At 36.2% G+C, this 25,167-nt stretch overlaps 1 protein-coding gene across 5 annotated transcripts in view; it reads right to left on the minus strand.

Annotated features, from left to right (window-relative positions):
• Positions 1–1,156: 1,156 nt before the first annotated feature.
• The window catches only part of SRFBP1 (serum response factor binding protein 1), an 83,755-nt gene continuing 59,744 nt past the window's right edge, over positions 1,157–25,167 (minus strand). For 4 of the 5 annotated variants that reach the window (XM_026083469.1, XM_026083470.1, XM_026083468.1 and 1 more), the window contains 4 exons: positions 15,113–15,194; positions 13,450–14,188; positions 13,001–13,038; positions 1,157–12,275 (listed from right to left, as the gene is read on the minus strand). In XM_026083469.1, coding sequence (XP_025939254.1) covers positions 12,088–12,275; positions 13,001–13,038; positions 13,450–14,188; positions 15,113–15,194 — 1,047 coding nt within the window. In that variant the 3' untranslated portion in view covers positions 1,157–12,087. The remainder of the gene's footprint in view (positions 12,276–13,000; positions 13,039–13,449; positions 14,189–15,112; positions 15,195–25,167) is intronic. The other variant, XR_003256284.1, reaches the window with a different exon arrangement.

A 25,167-nucleotide genomic window follows, 5' to 3' on the forward strand; every position in this document is an offset into this window, starting at 1 on the left:
CAAAAGTCTTTGCTGGAGAGTTTTGCTCTTGCAATCTTGCTATTGGAATACATAGCACTTTCAAAACCGCTGCTGCTGTCTGAGCTCCATGGTGTTATCTCTGGCTCAAGTCATCTTTGTATTTGTCATGCTCATTCAATATCCATTTCCTATGCTCATTCAATATCCATTTATAGCATCCACACAGAACTGTTGAGCAGACAGTGACAGGGCTCTTAAACCATTTCATAAGAATCCACACATATATGTTACTTTGCTGCTTCTGCCACAGCAGCCATCCTTCCTGGAACAGTTCTTCCAGACATGCTCCATTTACAGTTTCCCATTAGCTCTTCAAATGTTTAAACAATGACACAACTGTGCCCGTCTCTTTTTTTTTTTTCCCCCCAAAAGGGCAAATTTACATTTAATAAGCGTTCATACTCTAGACCTACTGTAGTTCAGTAGCTGTGAAGCACACATATAAAAAAGCTATTAGTCATTTATAACACAGAGGTAAGCAGTTCCCAGGATAATATATAATTACTCGTACAAAATATTTATCAAGTTGTTTCATCTGAATGGCACAACAAATGATACGTTAACGTTGTCTACAGATCCATGTAAGATAAATTCTAGAGTCATGAATGAAGAGTAAAACAAATGAATTGTAGAGTCTGCTATAACAGTATTAAACAATTATATTTAATTAATGAGAATATTGCTTACTTAGCCTTTAAAATGCTCATTCCTCACTTCGTATTAGGATATCAGTGATTAAATGAGGCTAAAATGAGAAACATTTTTTCACCCCTGTGCTGAGAGCTGTATTTATAATCACACTTAGGTCATAAATGCAACAAGTTAAATGGCTTCAGCATAATCCTTTACTTGTTCTCAGTGTATGCTGGTTGTGCTTGTAGGAACAGAAAGAGAGCAACAGTGTTCTGCAGGTCATGAGCACTCATTTTTGGCAGACATGAGAAGGAGCTTTTAAAGCATTTCTCTAACAGGATAGGACTGACTTAATTGGTACTTCCGTGAACACCTGTTCACTCACATTCAGGTGGAAGATAAATTTATGCTTCATTCCTTTAACCTACAGCCTCCCCATCTTACCTCTATAAATGTAACCAAATATATTCATGCAGGTGAGAAGACAAAAAATTCCTTTTATCCTTTGTTAAGCTGCATCTTCAAGTTGACAGAGGGATAGTTAACAGGTGTTTTTATATTGTATTTATTTAGTCATGTGCATAACACTTTTTTTTTTTTTAAACAGATATTAAGAAAGATGCAAGAAAATGGATGAACAGTGCCAAGTGTTTTGAACTGAAGTATCATTATATAAACTTCAATAGGATGTAAACACTATAGAACAAAACTACAGAACATACATGCATACACCCACATACCTTATGTGATTTTGAAGCACTTCAGCTGCTTCTCAACAAAATCTGTAACTGGACTTTAAGTATTTGAATTGGCATTCCTTTTTAAACTATTGAAATGTGTGGAACTGGTGATTCATGCACAGATTTTTTTAGATTTTCAAAATATAACTCATTCATAGAAACATAAGCATTTCTTAACTCCTGAAAATTTGGAGTTCAGGTGATAATAGACTTCAGTCAGAATATTACTGGTGAATGAGTTGAACATATTCTAAAAAGGTAGCAAAACTTCATGTAAAATGCATTAAATGTGATGGAAAGTATAATGCCAGCTATCTCAGAAAATACCAGAATGAAAATTTGAGAATAATGCTACAATGCCATTAAAATAAAACTCACTGGGACACATTGATATGAATGAGAAAAGTATGTTCAGTTTTCAAGGGATATTAAAATACAGCAGAGAAGTACATATCTATTAGTTATACCCCTGTGAGAAAAGTTATGTTTACATTTTTAATACATTAGAAGTTTTACTTTTTTTTTTAAATCAAACACAAATGGGTTTTTGAAAGAAGCCTTTTTATCTTTGGCAGCCAAATTAAAGAACTGATCCACCTTTTTATATTGAACAGATTTTTCAAGGTGGGGCTTCTTAAAAGATTTCTGCACAAATAACGGCAATTAAAATAAATACCTGTCAAGAAGAAATGGGGCTCTTAGAAGAGACAAAGAAGAGTCCCTGATGTACTCATCTCTGGAAAAGCAACCAACTTGAACAGGTTAACCATTAAAATAATGCAAGCAATTAACTCAGGTGGCACCGCAAACAGAAGTAGGTCAGAATCTCTAACATGGAATTTTTATTGTGAAAAAGCCTACTACCTGCTTCCCCCTTAAGTACTGTACTTGACTTTTAAAATGCATATCTCAGCATTCAAACAATGAAGTGGAAAATATACTATATAGAGAGGGAGAACAAAAGTGAATATATTTAACATATCCTACCTTAGGCCGTTCAGGAACCAAATACAACATTCTTAAGAGGAAAAACTTCAGCCCAAATTACTTACTGGTGCTGGATATACCACCCCACCCCACCCTCCTTCCCCAAATTATTTTGCTTTTGCAGTGCACCCTGCTGTAAGCTAAAGTAGCTGTGATTTTGTTCTTAAACTGTGAAATAACATATCACAAGAAGATCTGGTGGCTTTTTCAGAAGATCACAGATCATGTAAAATGAAGGATTTACTTTTGAAACAAAGTGGCTTACAAATAATTGATTGATATTGGTTATGTCTAATTGGTAGTTCAAAACACCAAATTAAACATCAGGGCTCAAATTTAATTTTTTGAAGAATGTGCTATTGATTATAGTTAAAATGAAAAAGCTGAGGAATCTGGAGAGGCTTTATTATCACTTCTGAGAATACTTTAGGCAATATTCACCTTAAGTATTTTATGAAATAGAACCCTACAAATTTAATTTGGAAGTTTTATGAATTATCGTAACATCTTTGAAGGATCAACCTGTTCTTTACAATGTATATTTAAGTTTATTGTATGATTAAGTACTTCCATCTTAATTATAACTATGCTACAAACTTGCGCAAATAGAAAGTATACCTAAAGAAACAGAATCTAAGAACCAGCAACCCAGTGCTTACTACCCAAGATTAGATGTGGGTACAGAATGAATTTATACCTGCAGGTCCCCTCTTGTTTGTTCAGAGATCCATTTTAGTAACCAACCATCTGTACGGACACCTAACAGGAGCGAAATTTGAGAACTGGATTAGAAACCCATTTATTATATGCAGCTGCAAAATGAGGGTTTGTTAGGAGTTTAGACTTCTGAAACCTCAGCCCAAAGGCTTTTTAAGATGAAAAGGTTTGAGGGATGAAAGTGCATTTTCACCTGTCACCTTTCTAGGAACTTAGGTCAAAGCTGGTGTGAAAGTCCTGATGGCAGCTTGGGCAACAGACCCAGAAATTACTGTAGTGCAAACCAGGCTGCGAGCACAGACTGCTTCCTAGTAAGAGCTCACACGCACGCTCACCTTGTGCCTGATGGTGAGCGTGCGATAAGAGAATGCTAACTGGCCACGGAGCAGCCAGCAGAAATTGAATTTACACCACAGTTTACAAGGCAGTAACCTGTTCATGTGTCTATACTCCAAGTGCCTGCAGAACTCCACTGAAGTCAGTAAGGACCAGAGGAGCACAAGTAGCTGTGTAGGTGGAACAAGCTGTAATATTGGACTTAGTCCTTTCAATGGGAACAGCCTGATTAGGGAACGTGTTGGACACCAGTAGCTTTAGAAAATTGTTGAGGCACAGTACATGGGAATAAGATGAACTGCATTACTGGGGGAGCTCTCTTCTAGGTGAGTGGCATCTACCGCCTGTTGATGCACTGGCATTTGTGGGATGTTGTAGCTACAAAGATGTTCTTTTCCTTAGCAAGATATTGTACAAATTTTGAAAGGTGTTAAGCAACATGACACCAATGTACAAAATAGCACAAAATTGCTTAGGTGACATGGACCATCTATTTAAAAGATAAGAACCAGGGGTTTTAGAATTAAAAATGCAAAAATGTGTCTAACTTCCCCTTGATTGATCTATAGTAAATGCAGGAAAAGTCAAAGAGTTGATTATATAGCATGAGGAAGCATTTCTAAATAGGGGAGTGCCAACCAGTATTTTCAATAATTTGGCTCTGCAGTTTTGACCCAGACACCTTAACCTACTTTTTTCATACTGGAATGATATTTAAGAGATTACTTGCATTTTTGTTGAAAAACATTTATAAAAATGGTTTTGATAAAAGTTTATTTTATAAAGAAAATACTATTTTGAAATCCTTTTTACCAGGGACAGGGCTTGTTCCTATTGTCTCTGAAAGGGGTCTTGCCATTGGTTTAAGTGGGAGCAATATCAGACTTAAATTTTGTGAAAATTCTAGTACAAAATTGCTGTCTTACAGTCTCTCATTTCCTTGAAAGGCCAAACTGTTAAAAATGTGCGTGAAGCAATTACCTCCCACATTTCAGATCTTTCGATAAAAAATTGCACATAAGGAGTATTCTGAACACCAGACTCATTACAAAAGGGCTTTATGTTTTTTTAAATCCTGAAATACATTTGATATTTGCGTATTTCTAGACAAAAGTGTAGCAAAAATGACAGATTGGTCACCAACTGAACCAACGTATTGTGTAGATGATGTTTTTATGTTAGTAAAAGCCTATTCATTTTCTCTCTGCTCCAGAGTTTACTATGCAGCATTGAAGGGGTGCAAACACCAAGGTACCCTCTTAGTCATTCATTCATGGTTTATATTGTACTTATTCAAACCAGCAGGGCAAATTTCATAAATGAGACATTGAAAGATGGTTTATCCTGTGTCTCACATTTATGCCAATACGGCATTTTCATATTCTCCAAATTCTAGAAGGTGCTGAAATATTTTAACTTGAATTAAAACCAAAGAGTATGCTATTGGGAGGTTTTTATTATGCAACTAAATGCTACAGATACAGTGAAATGCCACTTGTTTTTTGCAACTTTTTGAAGGGTTTTCATTATTTCCTTCACTTTTCTTCCAAGAGTCTTAATTTCAAAAACTTTGCATCTTTATCTGAAGAGCTCTTATTTATAATATTCAGACACTAGCTTTGGATTCTTCATTGCACTTTCATATTCTTGTGTTACATGCCCGTATTATGGTTGCAAGTTTATGTGAAAATGACTTGAATAAAATGTTTCAAGTGTTCAGCTTGTGGAAGAATTGTATTTATTGTAGGACTTCATAAGAAGCCAGATCCATCTCTCAGTGAAAAAGCCTCAAAGAAAGCTGTGTGTATCTGTACAGAAATGGGAAAGATGGCCATTTGACAAGTATTAATTGAAAGGTGGGTCTCAGGGTAAGAAGTGTCCAGTAGTTAGCTTATTCAAAGAGTCTGTTGACTTGAGTTGGACTGTATTATAAATCAGCACAAATGCAGGATGTTTGTTTAACGGTTGTGTTTAAGTGCCAAAAGGGCAGGAATTCAGAGAAGTCTCTGTTTTTCTTAAAACTTAGTTATCCCATATTTCTGCTAAACCTTTGTCTCAAAGATCTTTGTCTGTAAAAGAAAAAACCTGTTGACATATGCAAGAAAAAGGAATATCAAGTGCTTGCACGTATATGATTGTAAACACCACATTCTTGGAAAATAAATATTAAAACAACATTACAGAGCAGGTTCAGTTTAGGTAATTAGGCAGAAGACTTTTCAGTGTTTTTGTGAAAATATCAGCCATTTCATGCAAAATAGGAGTAAAAATTGCTCTTTGACATGATGTTATTAAAATCCAGCGTTGCTAGTGATTTCATGATGGCAAATACCAAGAAAAATAAACAAGTCTCTTTTTACATGAAGCATTTCCATTTTTCTTCCTTTAACAAAAGCTTTTGGGGAAATGTCTTCTAACAAGAAAACTGTGGTTTAAAGCAGTCCTTATTCAGAAACAAAAGCATGAACAAAATGGCTGATTTTCTCTTGGATTTTTCTTCTTGTCTTTAGGCATGAGATATTTCATTAAGTTAATTACATTTTTGATGTCTTACCTGTCTTCACAGTTACTATCAAACACACAGTGCTCTAGACATGAGCCACTTTTAGCACATAAAAAAACCCAAAACAGGGAATGAAAAATTTGTCTCCTAGCTGAACTGCCCCCCGCTGTTTGTGGGGCCACGCAATTAATGAGACTCATGGCATTTATTATTCTGTAATTCTGACTTGGTCTTGGAAAAAAATTTCATACCAAGTTAGAAACAAAAAAGAAGGTAAAAAGTTGCAATGGATGATAAATTACCTCTTGAACTACACTAAGGCTTAACTGTGAAGGCAGAATAGAATGACTTGTGGTTGGTCCGAATACATACCATGCTGTTAAAGATTACCTTGCCAAATTAGCTGTCTATGTAGAAACAGGCACTTAGAAACCAATTTCAGAAATTCTGCTCCAAAAACATTACTCTCATGGAAATCAAGTTTAAGCTATGTTAGAAAGTCTGTGTAAATTAGACAATTGCTTAACACATTTAACAGTTCCTCCGTAAACAGTTTATCCTTGGTGATTTACACTTTCTGAATACAAATCAACATTCTGCTGCCTTCTCCAATTTTATGCTCCACTGATTAAATAGGCTGAAGCGTGAAGCATTTCTGTTCCCTTCACTGAAGAATTAATACAGAAGAACATGGTTAAAAACACTTTAAGTAACAAGTTTTCAAACATTTAAGAAATATTGACTATAGCGCTCCTACCTTCAGAAAAATAGCATAATGACAGGAAAAATGTATTATCTTTTAAAATTAAGAAAACAAATGTAGAATTATTTCAGATTTAAGCAATGCTGTGATAATGTTTCTATAATTTAACAAAATTATTCCAATATGTCCTAGAGCTAGGAGCTTCAAACTAATTAAAAACTTAAGTGCTAGTCCTAGAGCTCAAAGCTCACTTGGAATGGGAATCCACATAAATAAAACAATGCAGTCAAAACAATTAATATATGTGTATACAATTAATGCAGAAAACTATATTCAAATTTATTGAAAAGCAAGTAATCCCCTAGTTTTCAAATATCTACTACCTAGGTCTCATTCTGGACCTTGTGTTCACATTAAATCACTTGCCTAGTATCACAAAATTGGGTAGCATCATTCTACAATTAGAAAGTAGCCCAACACTTTCACTTAAGAATGACTGTAATTGAACTTTAACTCAATTAATTCTCCTTATTTAACCCATCCATAAAGCTGCCTGATGAAAGAAATGTTTCTGCCTGTTTGGAAATCTTCAGCCTCAGGATAACAATAGCATAACTGTCTTCTTTTAAAAGAAGTTTACAACATTTAAACTAATACTGACTCTTCTAAAAGATACTGAAAAAATCTACTGAGATTGTTTTATCAATAAGGTTAACGTGAAAATACTGCATATCTGAAAGCAGTCTAGCAGTATTTCACAATATGTACCCAGACTGAGAACATTTCTTCTATGGTATGGTACTGAACTGGAAAGCATAGCAGAACTTGCGAAGAGTTCTTAATTTAATAATCACAGAAGGAAATAACTTTTCATATCACTGTAAAAATAAACTGATAATACTTTGAGAGGTCTCTGTCAAAACAATGTTACAGATATAAGTTACATTTAAGTGAGGTATATACTGAAAATGTTATCATAATGAAGAGAAAAATTTCTGAACTTTATCAGGAAACTCCAGATAAATTCACTAGGTTTATCAGTTCACAAAAATTGCTCAGTTGCACATATAAAATATTATCAAGTCTTGACCATTACTACTGATTTGTATAGTGCTTAGCACATTAAGGCTGTGATCCAGGTGAGTCACTAAAAATCAGCTTAAAAACAGTAATAACTGATTAAATACGAAGCAATGCCAGTAACCTAATCTCTCTCATTCATATCCAAAATATTTTATCAATCTTTTTTAGTAGAAGTGTTTTTAAAGAGGGAGGGGGGGAAAAAATGCTTTGATAAGTCAGGCTTCCTCCAGGAAGAATTCTATAGCCAGAAACTTGCTCAAATGCCAAGATAAACTAATGGCCCTAGATGTCTAAGCACAGGCAGTTTAGGATATAAAAATAAGGCAGTTTAGAATAGAAATTCCTTAATTTTTACTGATATAATTGTAAATAGTCTTTTTTTTGAAGTATGTACAATCTTTAACTTCTTGGTCTTTAATATGAGTCAGTTCTTAAAATATGGAACTCATCTACTCAGAGAAAGATTAGCTGTCCATGAAGAAATGTTTTATAACTGACGACAGTTAACAAAAGAAATGTTTCTTGCCTTTATTGGAACCAGAGAAGTTGCATATCAAACGTTTGTTTGGACTCTCATTTGGCTAGGTTTTTTTTTTTTTTAAGTGTTAGGTACTAGTTTGGGGGTCTGGAAAACTTAGAGTATTTTGTATACCTCTAGTAAATGGATGGCTTTTTCTACAAAATATGATCCTTTCCCATGGAAAACCACAACAAACATATTTCCATGTTTTATTTTGACACTTCTGCTCCTTAAGTCTTCCTTTAGGTCTGGCCTAGAATTTAATGTTGTTCCCTATAGTACAGTAAGAACAACAACAAGAAAAAAGGACACCCTGAAAAATGAACGGTTATTTGAAATTCAGATTCCTCTGAGTAGCAATACAATTCAGGGAGATACTACTACATTTTATCCATATGCTGACATTTGCTTCTGATACAGAAGAGAACACCAGAAGGAGGGGTAAAGACATGCATAGATAATAATAAATAAAATGAGCAACTGGAACAATTTAGTCTTTAGGAACTTAACAGAAGGATGGATGGATATCTGTGGGATGCACATACAAAGACACAAAGCATACATGAGAGAGAGGAGGCCAAGGCTGCCCTGACTTATCCTCCCCAACCAGTTCTTCCTTGTTCATCAATGTAAGGCACAGCAGAGCATCTCCCCTCATTGGCTCCTCAGTCACCTCCATCAGAAAGTTATCATCAACGCTCTCCAAAAACCTCCTGGATTGCTTGCGTCCTGCTTTGTTGCCCTGGTTCAAACATAACAGTTCAAGAGTGCATCTGCAATAATAAACCTAATCACTCAGACTGAACATTTGTGGAAGCAATCAAAGAGAAACACCACCAAGTCCAAAACTGTGCTCTACTTCCAAAAGGACAGCCATGTTAAACACAACAATCTCCTCAAAACAAGCTGACAGTTAAATTTTGCAGATGGCATGGAAGTATTTCAGCATGCCATACTAGGGGCACAAGCACTGAATAATCCTGCTTTAACAATACAGATTTGAGAAAAAAGAAAGCTGGCCTGACTAAGTAGTAAGATTAGGGAGATTAAAGAGAGCATCTGTGAAAAAGCTAAAAATGTATCAGAAGAAGGAAAATAAGAACAAGCTATAGCAAAGTACAAATACAGTAAGGCCAGAAGGAGTCTGCTTCCTAGCAAAACCATTAATAAATCTTTTTCAAAACACATCAGCAATGACACTTGTCAGCGTCTGTAGGACCATGGCATTTGAGGAAAACTCGGAGCAGAAAGCCATAGCAGAAAGACTTATAATTTGCTCTGTAGTAGCTGTGGAAAAAATTGAAGGGGTTCCCACAGTGGAAGTTATAGAGGCTACAGAACAACAACAACAACAAAAAAAGGACGGAAGCAAGTCACCAAGGTCAGATGATACTCACTCAATTCTAAAGAAAGTCAAGGTTGAAAGAGCAGAGTTACTGACTGTGCTACAGTTTATCTTAAAATCACACTGGCACCCAATGGTTGGAAGGCAGCAGATTTTTTGAAATTGCCAATTTTCAATAAAGTCTTGAAGAGGTGATTCAGGCAACTATACCCGTGTAAGTCTAAGTCTTGTATGTCTGAAGCAAATTAGTAGAAAGAAGAAGAGAATTAGGAACACATAAACATAAGATTAGGGAAGAGTCAACATAGCTTTTACAAAGGGAAATCATGCCTTAAAAGCCTACTGGAATTCCTTGAAGGGTTCATAAGCATGGAAATCTAGATGACACCATTCAGCTGGATTTTCAAAAGCCTTCTGACAAGTTCCCCTTGGCACAGGCTCTCAAGGAAACTCAATAGCCACAAAATAAATGAGAAGGTTCCTGCATGGCTAAATAATTGGCTAAAGAAGAAAATGAAAGATGGGGCTAATTGCTCAACTTTCAAAGTGGAAGGAGGTCACCAGTGAGTCCACCATGACCTACCCTGTTTAATATATTGATAAATGACTTTAAAAAGGAGCAACAAACTTTCAATCAAATTTTTGCAAATGATAAAAACTTCTTCAAGGTAGTGACTAAGACCAAGTGATCAGGTATTAGAATGGTAATTAAATGTTATGTAGATAAATTTAAAGTGCTACAGGAATAACAATTCTATCTTCACATATAATAGGCTACAAACACCATCAGTTATCAGAACAAAACATGCAGGTTATAATTGCGTAAGAATGTCAGTCCAATGCTCAGACACAATAAAATAAAGCAATTTCAGTACTAGGAATTACTGAGAAAGGAATAAAGAACACATCAGAAAACAGTACTATGACGATGTATAAACTGCAGGGCATATCTGCATCTTGGGCAGTGTGTGCAACTGTCTTCTCTGGCCTCCCTTTTCAAAAAGGGGCTTATAAGAACTGAAATTTTTTTCAGGCAAGATCAGCAAGGACAATCTCCTGTATGAAATTGTTTCTGTAAGAGGAACAATTAAATAAATAAGGGTCTTCAGTCAGTAAAAGAACCGACATGATGGTGATATAACAGACATCCATAAAACCCAAGTGGCATACAGGGTGAGTAAGAATCTGTTGTTCATTGTTTCTTCAAATGCAGAAGCCAGGGGCATTTAATAAACCTAGGTCTCTACAACATGCTATATGAATTGCACAGTACATTATTTTACACCCATAGCAGTCATTTATCAAGTTTCTGGATTCATTTGGTATAAGATTCTGAAAGACAATTATATTTAAATAAACCACACAGTTAAAGATTAATTACCAGCTCAGAACTTTTGTTTCTATTAACCACAAGCAAAAACCTCTGAAGAAAAATTACAGTGAAGATTTTCATATCTTGAGCTTACTCCAAAACTGAGAAATGCCGCTTAACCCAGTCAAATGTTCCTGAGTGTGCAAGAGATCTTCATTTTCAGCATTCTTTAAGAAATAACCAAATCATTTGGACTACCAAAGGTAGTCATAATACTACCTTTTCATATACATTCTATTTTCTTAAATATCAACATGAGGAATAAGAAGGATGACTTCAAATTATGCAACAAGTGCAAGACATACATATTGGAGCACTCGGACATCTTCCAGAACAGGAATATTCAAGAGATTTTCAGTTCTTCAAACTGGCAGCATAATCAAAGAAAGATAGAGAGCACAATTTATACAGGCCAGTATTTTATTAATATCTAGAATTTTTCATAACGTGAATATTACTGATCTACTTCTCTAGCTACTTAATAAATGTATGAATTTATGAAGTCTGTTCAAGTTTAAGAGATCTCTTACCTTTTCTCAGATGAGATGCATATGATAAAATATTCTTGGGATTATTTCTTCAGTAGTGATATTTTGCCTTCTCCCCTCTCTACTTACATCCAAGGCCTCAAATAGTCTTAAGTATATTTTTACTCAAACGAAACTCCAAAGAATCCATACTGCTCTTAGAGGGCATAAATGATGTTCCTCAAAACATTCATTTACTTTAGGGTGTATTTCATTAATGGCAAGACTATGTAAGAGCACTTGAAAACCAACACCACATGACCTTGTGTTAGTCAAGACAGCACATTGCCTTATTTAATCTTCATTAGAAACAGATGATTAGTTCTAGCAACAAAGCTTTTAAAATATTATTTTACAGGCTTCAAAGAATAAGGACAGTTCAATGAAAATAATTTAAAGACATCTAAATATGGCTAAAAAAAAGACATGAATTCTTAAAACTTGTAAAAATAATATCTCATTGAAGACTTCTAGTCTGTCTTCCATTCTTATCACGAGGCAGGGGGGAAGTGTTCCAACACCAGTTGTTACTCCATAAGAAAATACCACCAGATGCGAATCTACAAGAATTTTCTTTTAAAATCTGAATTTACATAAAGTCTAGTCATCAAATTTAATCCTTTTCCCTTGGAATGCTGTAATTTGAGACATTTGTTCCCGACGTTTCTTGCTTGCTTCCCACGAAGGATGAAGAGGCTGCTCCAAACATGCTTTTTTATTTTTGCATTTAGTACCTGCAGCTTCAGCAAACTGATGCTTTTTGAGCTGTGGTTCCTTTTTAGGAAAAGCTGTACAATATAATACAATATAAAACATTAACTACATCATGAACGTTCACAAAAAAAGTGCTAAAATTACCTTGTGAAGGAGACATTTACAAGAATTTTCTAACGAGACACAGGTAACATTCATCTGAGCGTTTAAAGGAAATTACTAAGATAGGTTTCCTCATCTTGCAGCCCAGTAAATTGTCACTTGGTAGACTGTAGATACTTAAGATTTATTATTACTGACCACAGGCAAAATTTGTGTAGACTAATATTTGTCACAATCTCTACTCTTTTTCTGTGCATTAAACTGATGCAACTCAGTACGACTGAAACACTCTTTGATTTAACAAGTTCAAAAATGGAACCATATACTGTAAGTGGAGTAAAATATTGAAAGAGTTAAATAATTACTTATAGGCTAAACTACATGTTAGAGATAAATATCATAATCTGACAGTCTTCTTTGTGCACAGCACTAACTGCTCAACATAAAGACAGATAGAAAAGCATTGTCCCTTGTGAACCCTTCTTTAAATATTTTTAATATTCCAAAATAGGAAATAATAGCATACAATATCCACGGGTTAAAGTTCAATAATTTTACCATTTTAACAAAAAATGTTAAAATACATACTACAACACTGAAACAAAACAAGAAATAGCCTGTTGTGATTAGGCTACAGAAGTAACAAAATCTCAAGACGTTTCATGTTCATAATTTTATCAGATTAAGTAATACATACCTGTTCTTCTGTTTTTGAGAGGCTGGTCTTTAGTATTTCTAAAAATAAAAATATTATTTAGGATTTTTCATGAAATTAGTAAGAAGAAACATCTGTGAATAAAGAGTGGTCATCAAAATACTTGTGTAATGACTTTTCAAGCATTATAACAAGCAAAAAAACTTTTCCTATTTGTTAAAAAAAGTAAAAATGGAAGTATTCAGATGTGATTTAATTTAGATGCAAATTTACTATGGAATCCTAAATATACATCAGGGCTAATGTGAATATGAAAAATGCACAAGTGTCAAGAAGGCAGAGAAAGAGGGGGTTAAGTGAAAACATTCTAAGCTGCAATTGGCTGAAGTTCTGCTTGTTTGCTGACAACTACTAAAAAAACCCAAACACAATGATTTTCATTACTGGGGGGAAAGCAGGGAACAGAGAACACCACAAAAGAAAAGGTTTACCTTCTATTTTGGGATTTCTGATTAGGGGTAGACAAAGAACTGCAGAACACTGATTCTAGATTCCTTGCTTTTGCATGTAGCTTTCCTTCTTCTCCGATCAAATCTTGCACTGTCCCAGGTATTGTGTTCTTTTCTTTCTTCAGGATTTTTTTCTGTGGTCTGTTCTTTTCCTTTATTGAAGAAAAGTTACTAACTGCTGCTATCTTTTTATTTCTTTTTACTTTGCCAATGAAGAAATCATCATTGCTATCACTGTCAGAGTCGGATGTCTGGTTATAAAACCTTTCTTCGGTACTATCATCAAAGTACTCTTCTTCATTAAGTTGTTCCAGGTCACTAACATCACTAACTGATTCTTTTGTTGCAGTGAATTTGTTCATGCTGATAGATTTTTTCCTTTTTGGACAGTCCAATTTCTTTCCTACTTTATTCTGAGCAACTGCTCGCACTTCTGCTGCCTGTAATGAAACTTCTTTTGGAGCGTATGCTTTCTCACTTTCCACAGTTTTCTGCTCATAGTCACTCTCACAAAGTTCCTTCTCAATGTTAGCTCCTATTTTCATACTCGTTTTTGTTTTGTCTTCACATGCTTGCTGGTTTTGAACTACTTTAAGAACTTGGTCGTCCACATTGCTATTGAGATATTGTGCTGACTTAGGGTGTTCTTCTGATTTATCCTTTATTGAAGGATGGGTTTTGGTTGGTTTCTTTCTTGCATCCTTAAAAGCTTTTACAGCAGCTATAAAAATGGCAGAAAAACATCTTTTTTGCACTTACACATGACAATACATGCATCATCTTAGCAAAACATTTTTGCAAGTTAAATTTATTGTATTGAGTAAGTATATTTTGAATGTCTATCAATCAGTTACTGAACATATGGGGCAAAGAATGCCTTAGAGTATAATGGCAATGGAAGTGGGGAAAACAGCTTGAAATTATCACTGAGTCAATACACTGTTTTTGAACTTGGGTTTAACTATGAGCTCATCTTTCAACAAGTAATCTGCAGTTTATAACCATGCTTGTTTAGGGCAATACCTTGCATGTAAAATCTGCAAACAAATAGTAAATTGCTTAAATATAACTGAATGGGTATTTGACATAGTTTTGTATTAATGAAGCAACTTCACGGCATTATCGCTAGGACTTCACCCTTTTTAACATCAATTTTCATTGGAATATTCAAGTTTACAGAGAAAAGCAGATATCTTAAAGAACCAGGAAAAATTCGCCAGGGACCTCAGGAATAGTTTCCAAAGAAGCTTATGGAGTTATTTGTGAAATCTTTCAGATCTCTTGGAAAACTCAGCTGTAATGCTCCTTTTACCATTGTATCTAATTGTTACTATACTCACTGCCAGTTCAGTCTTACTTATTTTAGAGATATTTCGTTAAATCCATTGGCTTTTTAGAATCCCCATTATGAGCCCTGTTTGTCCTACAGTCCATATCTTAAAATATTATGGCATACTGTCGTACATAAGCCCGTTTCAACCAATACACATGACTACACACTTGTGATACTCTGTTCACTGCAGCTAGTTAAGGTAGCAGCAAGAGTTGATATACTTACTATGTGTTCATGTCAGGAATATATAGGAACAAGGTAACACCCCTGTAAACTACACAGTCATGAACAAGTTAGTATACTATTTCATACCTTTAAGGTCAGCAATTTTTGATTGCAAGATGGGGTGCGTTGCAAGTCTTGCAATGGCTCKCTCAGTTGCGGTAGAATTTGGCTTTACAAAAAAGATTAAAAGGAATGAACTCAACAGAATAGTGAAGACTTACATAGGTCTGTATGAGTTAGGCTACTATATATACTAAAGTGATTCGCGACCAGTGACTGAATAAGAGGACAAGCTTGTGACATTATCATGCTTCAATATATCTTAGTTTTCTAATATTGCCATAACTCTGAATAAGGAAAATTCTGATTGCACAAGTATTGGCAGAAACATAACAGGTATGCACTTCTGCAATTTCTCAGTTACTGAATAGGCGTAACATGATTTTTATATTAAATGTATACTACAGCACATCTTTCAGGCCTAATACACATTCATTGATTCTTACACATGTAAAGCAAACTTATGAATGACCCAAAGAAAACCACTGTATTGACAGAAGGCATTCTATAGCAAGGAATAAAGCAGCTTGTGAGTGGAGCAGTTCAAATGTCATTTAAGTTGGCAACATGACATAGCAGATACTGAAGGATTGTACATTAAGTGTGGGTAGGTAAGGGGGAAAGTCAAATCTGATCTTAAAGACAAATAACTTTGAATGTGATGTGGTAGAATATGGGAACTCTGTAGACTGATTCAAAGATCAAACATTATCTTAATGTTTTAATTTGAAGAAAAAGGAGAGAATAGGAATTCCTTCCCTTTCTGACTTCCTCTCTTATGTATTAGAGGTCACAGGTAACTACATATTGGAAAAGCTATTTCAGTTTCAGGTTCTTGTCATCACTTTGCTTAAAGAGCAAGATGAGTGGTATATGAATGACTTCCAAGATATCTTTGTCTTCTTTTTTGAGGGGAGGGGAAGGGGGTGTACAGGCTTGTAAAACACAAATTCAGCAGGAAGGTTTCTTAAAGCCTGCAACAGAATTCTTTGGGAGAGAGGAGGGAAAAAAAAGACACACCTTCCCCTGCTCCTGCAAATGGTACAAGCACGACCTAGCACATCAGTAATGCACGCTCAAAGTATCTGTCTGCTTGACATAAGAGCACTTAATGGGGAATCTTATCAGGCTATGCCAACCTTTTCCTCCAGTGCAGTTTTCCACTTAATATAAACAGTTACATAATCATCAGGTAGAGACAGACGCACCACTTGGTGCCAAGCACTGATGAAGGAGACTGTTTCAGTGCTTGGGTCTGAAGGATCCCAAAATTTGGATTCTTACACATTCCTGCTAAATTTCCTAATAATGAAGACACTATACCAGAACTGGTCTTTCTAAATGTAGAAGTGTTAAATTTGGGGCGCAAATGTAAATCTTCTCAACCAACACAAAGCACATTTAACATATATATATTTTTTTACCTTAGCTCTAGAGCTTTTGAAATATATTCTGTTCCTTTATTATATTCCTGTTATATTATATTCTGTTCCTTTATATATATTATGTTCCTTTCTCCTCAAGTCCTGTTATTACAGGATTATTTCTTCAGGTCAAGAAAAACTGGAAAACCGTTTCCTCTGTAGTCTGCCTACAGTGCTATGAACACTGGCCAGAGGAGACAGGTCAAAGAGATGGGTCCATTTCCAAGGGGCCACCGACTAGCTTACTCTCAGGCTAGTCTAGCTTTGTAAACTTGGAGTTTGAACTTTGATTCCCATGTGACAGTGCTTCATGCTGCAACCAGATTCCTGGGACAACAAGCTCACATTTCTGAGGATCAAATGGTATTTTCTTTGGAGATTTTTCTATAACTGGAAAATGTATTTCTGAACTTAATTAATATACTTTTTCCCTCAGCTACTTCCTGTGGGTTTTGAAAGAATATACCATAAAGTTCAGAAAGCAGCAGCAGCAGCTTCTGTGCAACATCTGGTGTCCTTTAATTCAAGTATTTATAGAAAGGGTTTAAGCATATACATGCCAACTCATATGGAATAACCACATTTTTTTTCCTTACAGCAAAATACTTCACAAACACTATTTACACTGATAGACAGCAGCCAACAAACATGCAATGTGACATACACATTCTTAAAAACTTCTCATTTCTCTACTCTTTAGCACATCCAATGTTAAATTCATTTTCCTCAAATATTTTCCAGTACATAAAACATTGTCAGAAAATAAAATATAGTAGAAAAATGTCAACTTTATCTACAGCAAGAACAACATCCTCCTGCCCTGTTTGTTTATGCAGATACTGGAATTGCAAATATTTATTCTCACAAGTCCATGCTACTGCTTGTATTATTTTGCACTAATATTTGTTTCTTTCATGCAAGAATGTCCTAACACTCTCCACAGGAACTCTTCCTCACTGCCCAAGTGAGAAGCTGCAAAATGAACAAAACAACTGAGCATCGTATATTCACACCTTCCAGTGAAAGGTTAAGCTACCTACAGAGGAACCTGAAAGTCAAAGTTTCCTCCAACTTTTTATGTTGGTAAGTGGTGCATTATTTCAGCATATAGTATTAAAGATGCCTATGCATCATCACTGCCATGCTTCATTAAAACTCCATGTAGACATTTAACAGAATCGACCGCACCAATCTTGGTATTTTCAAATCTCTCAAAATTAAAAACCTTGTATCAACAAGCATTTCTCACCCTGAATGCTAAATATTGACAGAAACACAAACCTCAAAACGTGACTTGTCAGTTATAGCATGATAAGACAGCACATAATTTTATTTTAATCTTCAATTGATTTTTGCACAAGAAGCGATTGCCTGGCTACAGGTCTCACCTGATACAACTACATAGACTACTAGAATTTCAGCTAGCTCACAGGACAGGGCTGCCAAATGGGTAATGCTTGGTGGCCCTGCATCTGTCACTTTAAACAATCTGTTATATAAAATAATGATATTCAAATGAAGCCAGCTAGAAACCCCACAGATAAATATATGGTATGCAGTACACAAAACATATCACACAAAAAATAATCTTGAAGCATGTCATATTCAAGTTTCTAAATTAACCGTAAAGGCAGTCTAACATAAAGAGCATAACAGCAATCCCAAATTCCCAGCCAAAACAAGATGTCATTGCAACACCCCTTGTAGCAGCTTAGGGGAGGAGCTATTTCTCTACTAACCATACAGAAAACTTATTAATCCATATGCTCTCCCCAGAGCTGTAACTAGTTACAGCTGTCCTTCATAATAGCAGCAAAACTGTGGTTAACGTAAAGTGAAGGTGCTAAATCATGGCTGCCGTCCAAGTCTGTCCCGTGATCCCACACTGTTAGCTCCATCCTGCTGTGGAATAAGATCCTTGAGAAGCAGTTATTTTCTGACTGTGAAATGCTGCTAGATCTCCCCCTTACGCCTGTAAGATACATGGTATGTGACGTGGGCTATCAGCCCAAATGAGACTTTGGTGTGAGAGGCACTTGGTTACTGATACCAGTTGTAGCAGCAGATTGTCTCCCAGCTCCTGGCAGGGAGATGCAGTTTGTTGACTGGGTTCCCCTTGATAGTGGGAGGGCAGATCAAGTAGGGAAGGCGTCAAACTGATCTCTATTAGATGTGGAAAGAGTTTAAAAGAGAGCGGATCTCCCAAATACAGCAATAACAGAGAGGAATAAAAGAGTATGTATAGGAAAAACATCAGCATTAAATGCCTCAGATTCTGCACTGGAAATGCAGATATTGTCAGTCTTTTATCCAACTGAGTCAGTCTTCCCAATTTTCCATGTAACATCAGAAGGATGGCTAGGGATGATGGTACAGGGATTATGAAGGATTAGTTACACAAGCATAATAGCAACACAGGTGGGAAGTTGTCTTACAGCAATTAATTCAGTATGAATCTCAAGGCAAGTTTCAACAGTTTTTTTTTTTTTTTAAATGGACTACACAATTTTTTTAAATGGACAAAGGAAAAATTGAAGCTAAAACACACATCCCAAAAGATCTAATATCTTTGCAAATACTTGGCAGGAAAATGTCTTATAATAGAAGCTTTACTGACCAATTTCACATAAAGCATCAGCATAACCCTCACACCCCCTCCTTGACCTCTTGTTTCTTGTTCTTTTCACCTCTAAGAAAAGCTTGCCTCAGTTCATACCATCAAGATAATTCTATCAGGAAAATATCTGGATTTGTACTTTATCTTGCAAGTACTATGGGACTTGAAGATCCATGGCAACATGGGGCACTCTGGGCTATTTTTTAGTTCATCTGCAGAACTACACCCACTCACCCACCCAGGCAGGCAGAACTTTGGAGAACTGCCTGGCTGACCTTGTACTGATGACAGTAACACTGATTGGCATCTCATCACTGACTTTTGTGGAGGCTTCAGGAGGAGGCATCAAATTCTTCTAAATATTGTGGAGGTGCTTACACTGTTCTAATTCCATTTGTATATCCGGATCAAAGCTATCCTTTTTCCCATAATTTGTTCATTTAGATTTACCTCCACATGTACATCCAGTTTGGCTTGTCTTTTCTCATATTAAAAATATTATTTCTATTGTCGTCTCTTCTTTCAAAGTGAAGCATTTCAAAATATGTCAGAAATCCAAATGAAAATAATCAGATTTCCTTTTGTTCTCTCCTCCATGCATGATGAAAAATACCTTCTGTCCAAGCAGTTTAAAAAGTCTAAAAGCCCTTTAAGAAGCCCAATACAGCACTTTAGTGTTACAAAACCAAATTTATTAGGTGTATAGAAGAGTCAATAGGGTTTCTCTGGATTAACCTGCCACAACTAATTTAGCCAGCCATACAGTTCTGTGAGGTAAATGCTTATTTTTCAGATTGGGAAATGGTCAAAAAGAAATGGAGCGTTTCATCCCAAACTGCTGTAGTGCTCTACAGCAGAGCTTGGCATGAAATCYAGACCTGCCAAAGTACAAATTATGCACTTAGTCTACTACTAATTCTTTCCTTCTTCTTTCTATCCCTAAAAATCACTGCCATGATTGTTTCAATAAAAAGATCCAGAATAAATTAGGCACGGATTCTTAATCATCTCCTCATGGCGAACAGGGTAAACTAGGTGTAAGCTGTAACTGCAAGACCGTGGGAGAAACTCAGCTGCTGCTGACTCTTCTTCACTTCTTCCAGGGCTAGTAAGAAGGTGTTTCTACAAGCCTATCAGTTTGGCATCTCATACAAACACTAGATCTATTTTTGAAGAAAAAAGTGCCAATTTCTCAAGGTGACGAAAGCAGACAGAGCAAGCACTGTGCCACCCCCCCCATGCAGTTGTGGGGGTCTAACTCATTGTGACCCCCAACACTGAAACCCCTGCTGCCCGTTAAGAAAACCTAAAGTCACACTGAACGGCATTTTATGCTGCTGTATAATGAGGACAAATTCCCACTCCAGAGCAGTTGTGAAGAGAACATTGTTCATATGGGACTTCAGAGATTTCTTAACTTTTTTAAAAATTAAAAATATTATCTAACTTAATTGTACAGATATATCTTATTATTTTCTAACCAGTATAAAAAAGACTGCAGTTCTTCTACTCACTTACAACATACAAATTGAAATAAGAAAAACAAGCACCAGTATAAAGACCACACATTTTTGCCTTTTCTGTATACCCATGTATATAATATGTGCATATTATATTGATATTTGAAGCACTGTAAACACTGGAGTTTTGCCAAATTGTGTAAAAAATTTTGGCAAATATTACAATAAAATAGATGCCAGTAATTAAAAAAAGACAAAAAACAATGATAATGAGAAAGTAAACTGGCAAATCTAAATATGATGAAATAGAAATGCCAAAGCAAAAGTGTAATTTTCAGGGGAACGAGGAATAAAATGAAACTCAGGTAACAAGCAGCAGCTATGAACAATACATAGAGAAAGGCCTTTGCTACAAAATTCACAGAGACTTCTTCAGAGGAACATCATGAAATTTAGAGGAAAGCTTAAGGTTTATATATAGATTAATTTGACAACAACTATATATCACATCTGAAACCACACTGACTGTTTCTCAGAAAATAAGCACATTGAAAAGTTCACAGACCATTTGCTAGTAACTGGCCATCTAGACTGAGGGTCTGGAGGACCAAAATAGGCAGTCATTTCCAAATAGGGTGTTAAACTGGCTAATATTAATAAAAAAGAAATTTGAAAGAAACAGTTCCTACTGTTTGAGAAAATGAACAAACAAAATCAATTATCTATACTTGCTTATTTTTAAAAGAAGAGAGAACAGAAACAGAAAGTAGACCACTAATACTCAGCAGTGTTGCAGGCCAACCAGGAAACAGAGTTTTCTGCGTTAGCCACAACCTGAGTGCGCCTCTGCGTCTCCCAAGATCCAAGCGCACATCACAGACATACCCAAAGACTCTGAGTGGAAGCAGATGGTAGAAAACAAATTGGTGAGATACAGGGATGATCTCTACAATATTAAAACGATTTAATGGGGCAAGAAGTCCACAATACTCAGCCTTTGATGAAACTGAGGAGTTCAGAATTGAGTCCTCCCCCAGGCTCCTTATAAAGTCAAACTGGTGACAAAACTCTGTACACGATTTCCAAGGATTTAACCCTGAGATATCACTACAGTATTGCACTGTAAGACAGATGTTCAAACCTCAAAGTATAACTTGTCAGCTGCAGCCCAACAAAGCAGCATATGTGTATGAACATACTCAAGACAAAGTTTATAACAGTATCTCTTAACTGGTGTTACTGGAAAAAGTAGACATCAGACTTTAAAACAGATGCAAAGCTTCAGAACTAAGTAACAGCTGAAAATAATTGCTCAGCATTTAATCAGATATGCATCACATCATTTCTTATGGAAAAAGGTAACAGATTTATCCCTAACAACAAACCTCGTATTGCTTAGACCTTCACATGTACAAGTATTCCAAGCAACACACCCATGTATAAATGATGTGCTGTCAGGTCAATGTCTTCTAATAAAACTCTAGGGAGAGATGTATTTATGTTCAAAGCACTACTGAAGTAACAAAATATGAGAGCCAGGGATTGAGGGGCACAGAAGACTTGCAGACTTCATGGGTATTGCACACATTAACCAGGGATAGGCCATCTTAGAATATACTATTCAAAACAAGACAAAATTTCTTGGCATACTACAATGCAATTTTTGTGCACAACTGAAAACAGATTTCTTTTAATCTATATGTTTTTCAAGCACTTTCTGAAAAAGACAATGGAAATACAAATTCAGCTCACTGAAAAACTATTAAACATCCGAGACAAACATACTGATTCCTTGGCACCAAAATGCAGATTTTCCATCATTAAGTCTATTGAGGGAATATATGCATCCAGGACTTACTCTAACAATAAACACATGTCAGATATATATGGAAGCCCTGATATTGCTTGAGCATATTAGCAACAGATGAATACAAAATAAAATGAAATCCTGCATGATCACATTTTATAGCAGGTATYTCACCATATGGCACACAGAACAATCAACTTTACGTTTAGAGACTCTGGGGCATCTTCTAGGCCATTACATTATTATTAGTTAAGTCTAGAATGCAGAGGTTTTCCAGTGTGCAATCACTTAGCCATGTCAATCATCATGCAATTATTTGTATTCCGAAACAAGAAAAACTAGATCATTACCTTTTAAATTTGGTGCTGTTATACTTTCACTAAGTGGATAGTTACCTCACGTTTCCCATACAATCTCTTACCTAGTGATCTTACCACCAAGTAACTGTATACACAGCAAATCTGTGCTCTCAGTTTACCTCACTGTAGCTTTTTATGTAGCTAATCTTAGCAGCTATATTCAGTGTCATCACATCAGATTTCCCCCCCCCCCATAATTCCAGTAATTTGAGAACATCTAGGGAGGCATAAGCCCATGCACCAGTAAAGGTTGGGGGTTGACCTGCTGGAAAGCAGCTCTGCCGAGAAGGACCTGGGAGTGCTGGTGGACACCAAGTTAAGCATGAGGCAGCAATGTGCCCTTGTGGCCAAGAAGGCCAATGGTATCCTGGGCTGCATCAGGAAGAGTGTTGCCAGCAGGTCGAGGGAGGTGATCCTTCCCCTCTACTCAGCCCTGCTGAGGCCACATCTGGAGTACTGCGTCCAGTTCTGGGCTCCCCAGTACAAGAGGGATGTGGCACTACTGGAACAAGTCCAGCGAAGGGCTACAAAGATGATTAGGGGACTGGAGCATCTCTCTTATGAGGAAAGGCTGAGAGAGCTGGGCCTGTTTAGCCTGGAGAAGAGAAGGCTGAGAGGAGATCTTATCAATGTGTACAAATATCTGAAGGGAGGGTGTCAAGAGGATGGAGCCAGACTCTTTTCAGTGGTGCCCAGCGACAGGACGCGAGGCAACGGGCACAAACTGAAACACAGGCAGTTCCATCTGAACATGAGGAGAAACTTTTTCACTGTGAGGGTGACAGAGCACTGGAACAGGTTGCCCMGAGAGGTGGTGGAGTCTCCTTCTCTGGAGATATTCAAAACCCGCCTGGACGTGATCCTGTGCAATGTGCTCTAGGTGACCCTGCTTGAGCAGGGGGGTTGGACTAGATGATCTCCAGAGGTCCCTTCCAACCTCAGCCATTCTGTGATTCTGTGATCTCATTTTCATCTTCTACAGTTAATTTTTTAAAATTTCAAGCRCTAGTGCCTCCACCACTTTTCATATAGTTTTCCCATGTTAACAGACTGATAGGCCTCATATTGAGCTGAAAGAGCCCTCTTGATTCCATAACTACTTTTTTTTGTTTTTACAGCTCTTAATTTCTTAACTCTGAGTTACAGCACTTTAAAAACTAATCTGCATAGGAAAGGGGGGGAGGAAACAGAAATGGTTTTGTACTTTATTTCTATATGATTTATAACAAAAAACTGAAAGAGTTTCACTTATAAAAATAAAAAAGAGCAAAAGACAGCAGCAGCTGTTTTTCATTTTAGAAATATCAGGAATGTCAGAGTTGTTTTTTGTGACTTGTAATGCAATTCTGAGTCACACTACAAAGCATATACACAGAAAGAGCTTTGTCTGTAACACATAAGCAGCTGATAATCAATCTAACATAAGTAATTACAGTTGTTTATACAATATCAGAATTAAACATACCTTAAACACAGTATAAACAACAGAAGTAATGAAACACTTAACAGATGTATATTCCATTTTATGTGCTTTTTTTTTTTTTGCAGAGATCATCTGTGCCAACTTTATGGTGTCTCTCAAAACAAGATGAACTGTAGTTACCTTTCCTTCACTTGCAACACTGATTTGGGTTTCCTCACCTTGTTCAGATGGGAACTGTCACACACAAATAACCTGCTGGAACTTACCACCCTTAAAACCATCTTTATTAACCTTGGCTGATACTGATCAATGGGTACCATTATTTAGAGTATTAGCAGATAGACAGACAACACATGCACGTGCCCTTTTTCCTTAGAAAAGATGGCTAAGGATGATATTTTTAATGAATTAACACCCTTTATCATCAGACATATTTCAGTAGCTTGATATCTGACATGATAATTCTGCCAGTTCTTCAGTTGTCTGTATAGCACTAACAGACTGCCAAAGAAGAAATGACTGGCAAGACAGGGAAAGCATTTTGCTTTCTCATTTGGTTGAAACAGGGATTCTCTTCTCCTAAGGGCCTATTCCTGCCCACTCCTCCCAGCACTCCTGTGGATCAACTTTAAAAATTGACCGTGTTCCCCATGGCTACATAAAGGATGTAATTTTAAGATTTCTTCTTTAATACATGAATGAACGAAGGGTAACTGAAGTCTCATGCTGTTATTACTTGTTCTAAATTTGTAGCTTCTCTAATCTCACTTCATGTTTTTGTTTCACTATCATCATTCTGACTGGGGGCTGTAGTACAATACTAGTATCACCATTTTTATTATTACAGTTGGAACTTCCATTCATAGTGCTTCTTTTTTCCTGTGATAGTTTCATGCTGTTACACACTTAATGTATTCCTTTACAACACAGTGCTGCTCTCATTCGCATACATCCTAACTTATTATCCCTGTAAAGATGGTATTTGGCAACAC

This window comes from Apteryx rowi, unplaced genomic scaffold, assembly GCF_003343035.1.
Source record: "Apteryx rowi isolate R43461 unplaced genomic scaffold, aptRow1 scaffold_601, whole genome shotgun sequence".
NCBI classification, from domain to species: Eukaryota; Metazoa; Chordata; class Aves; order Apterygiformes; family Apterygidae; genus Apteryx; species Apteryx rowi.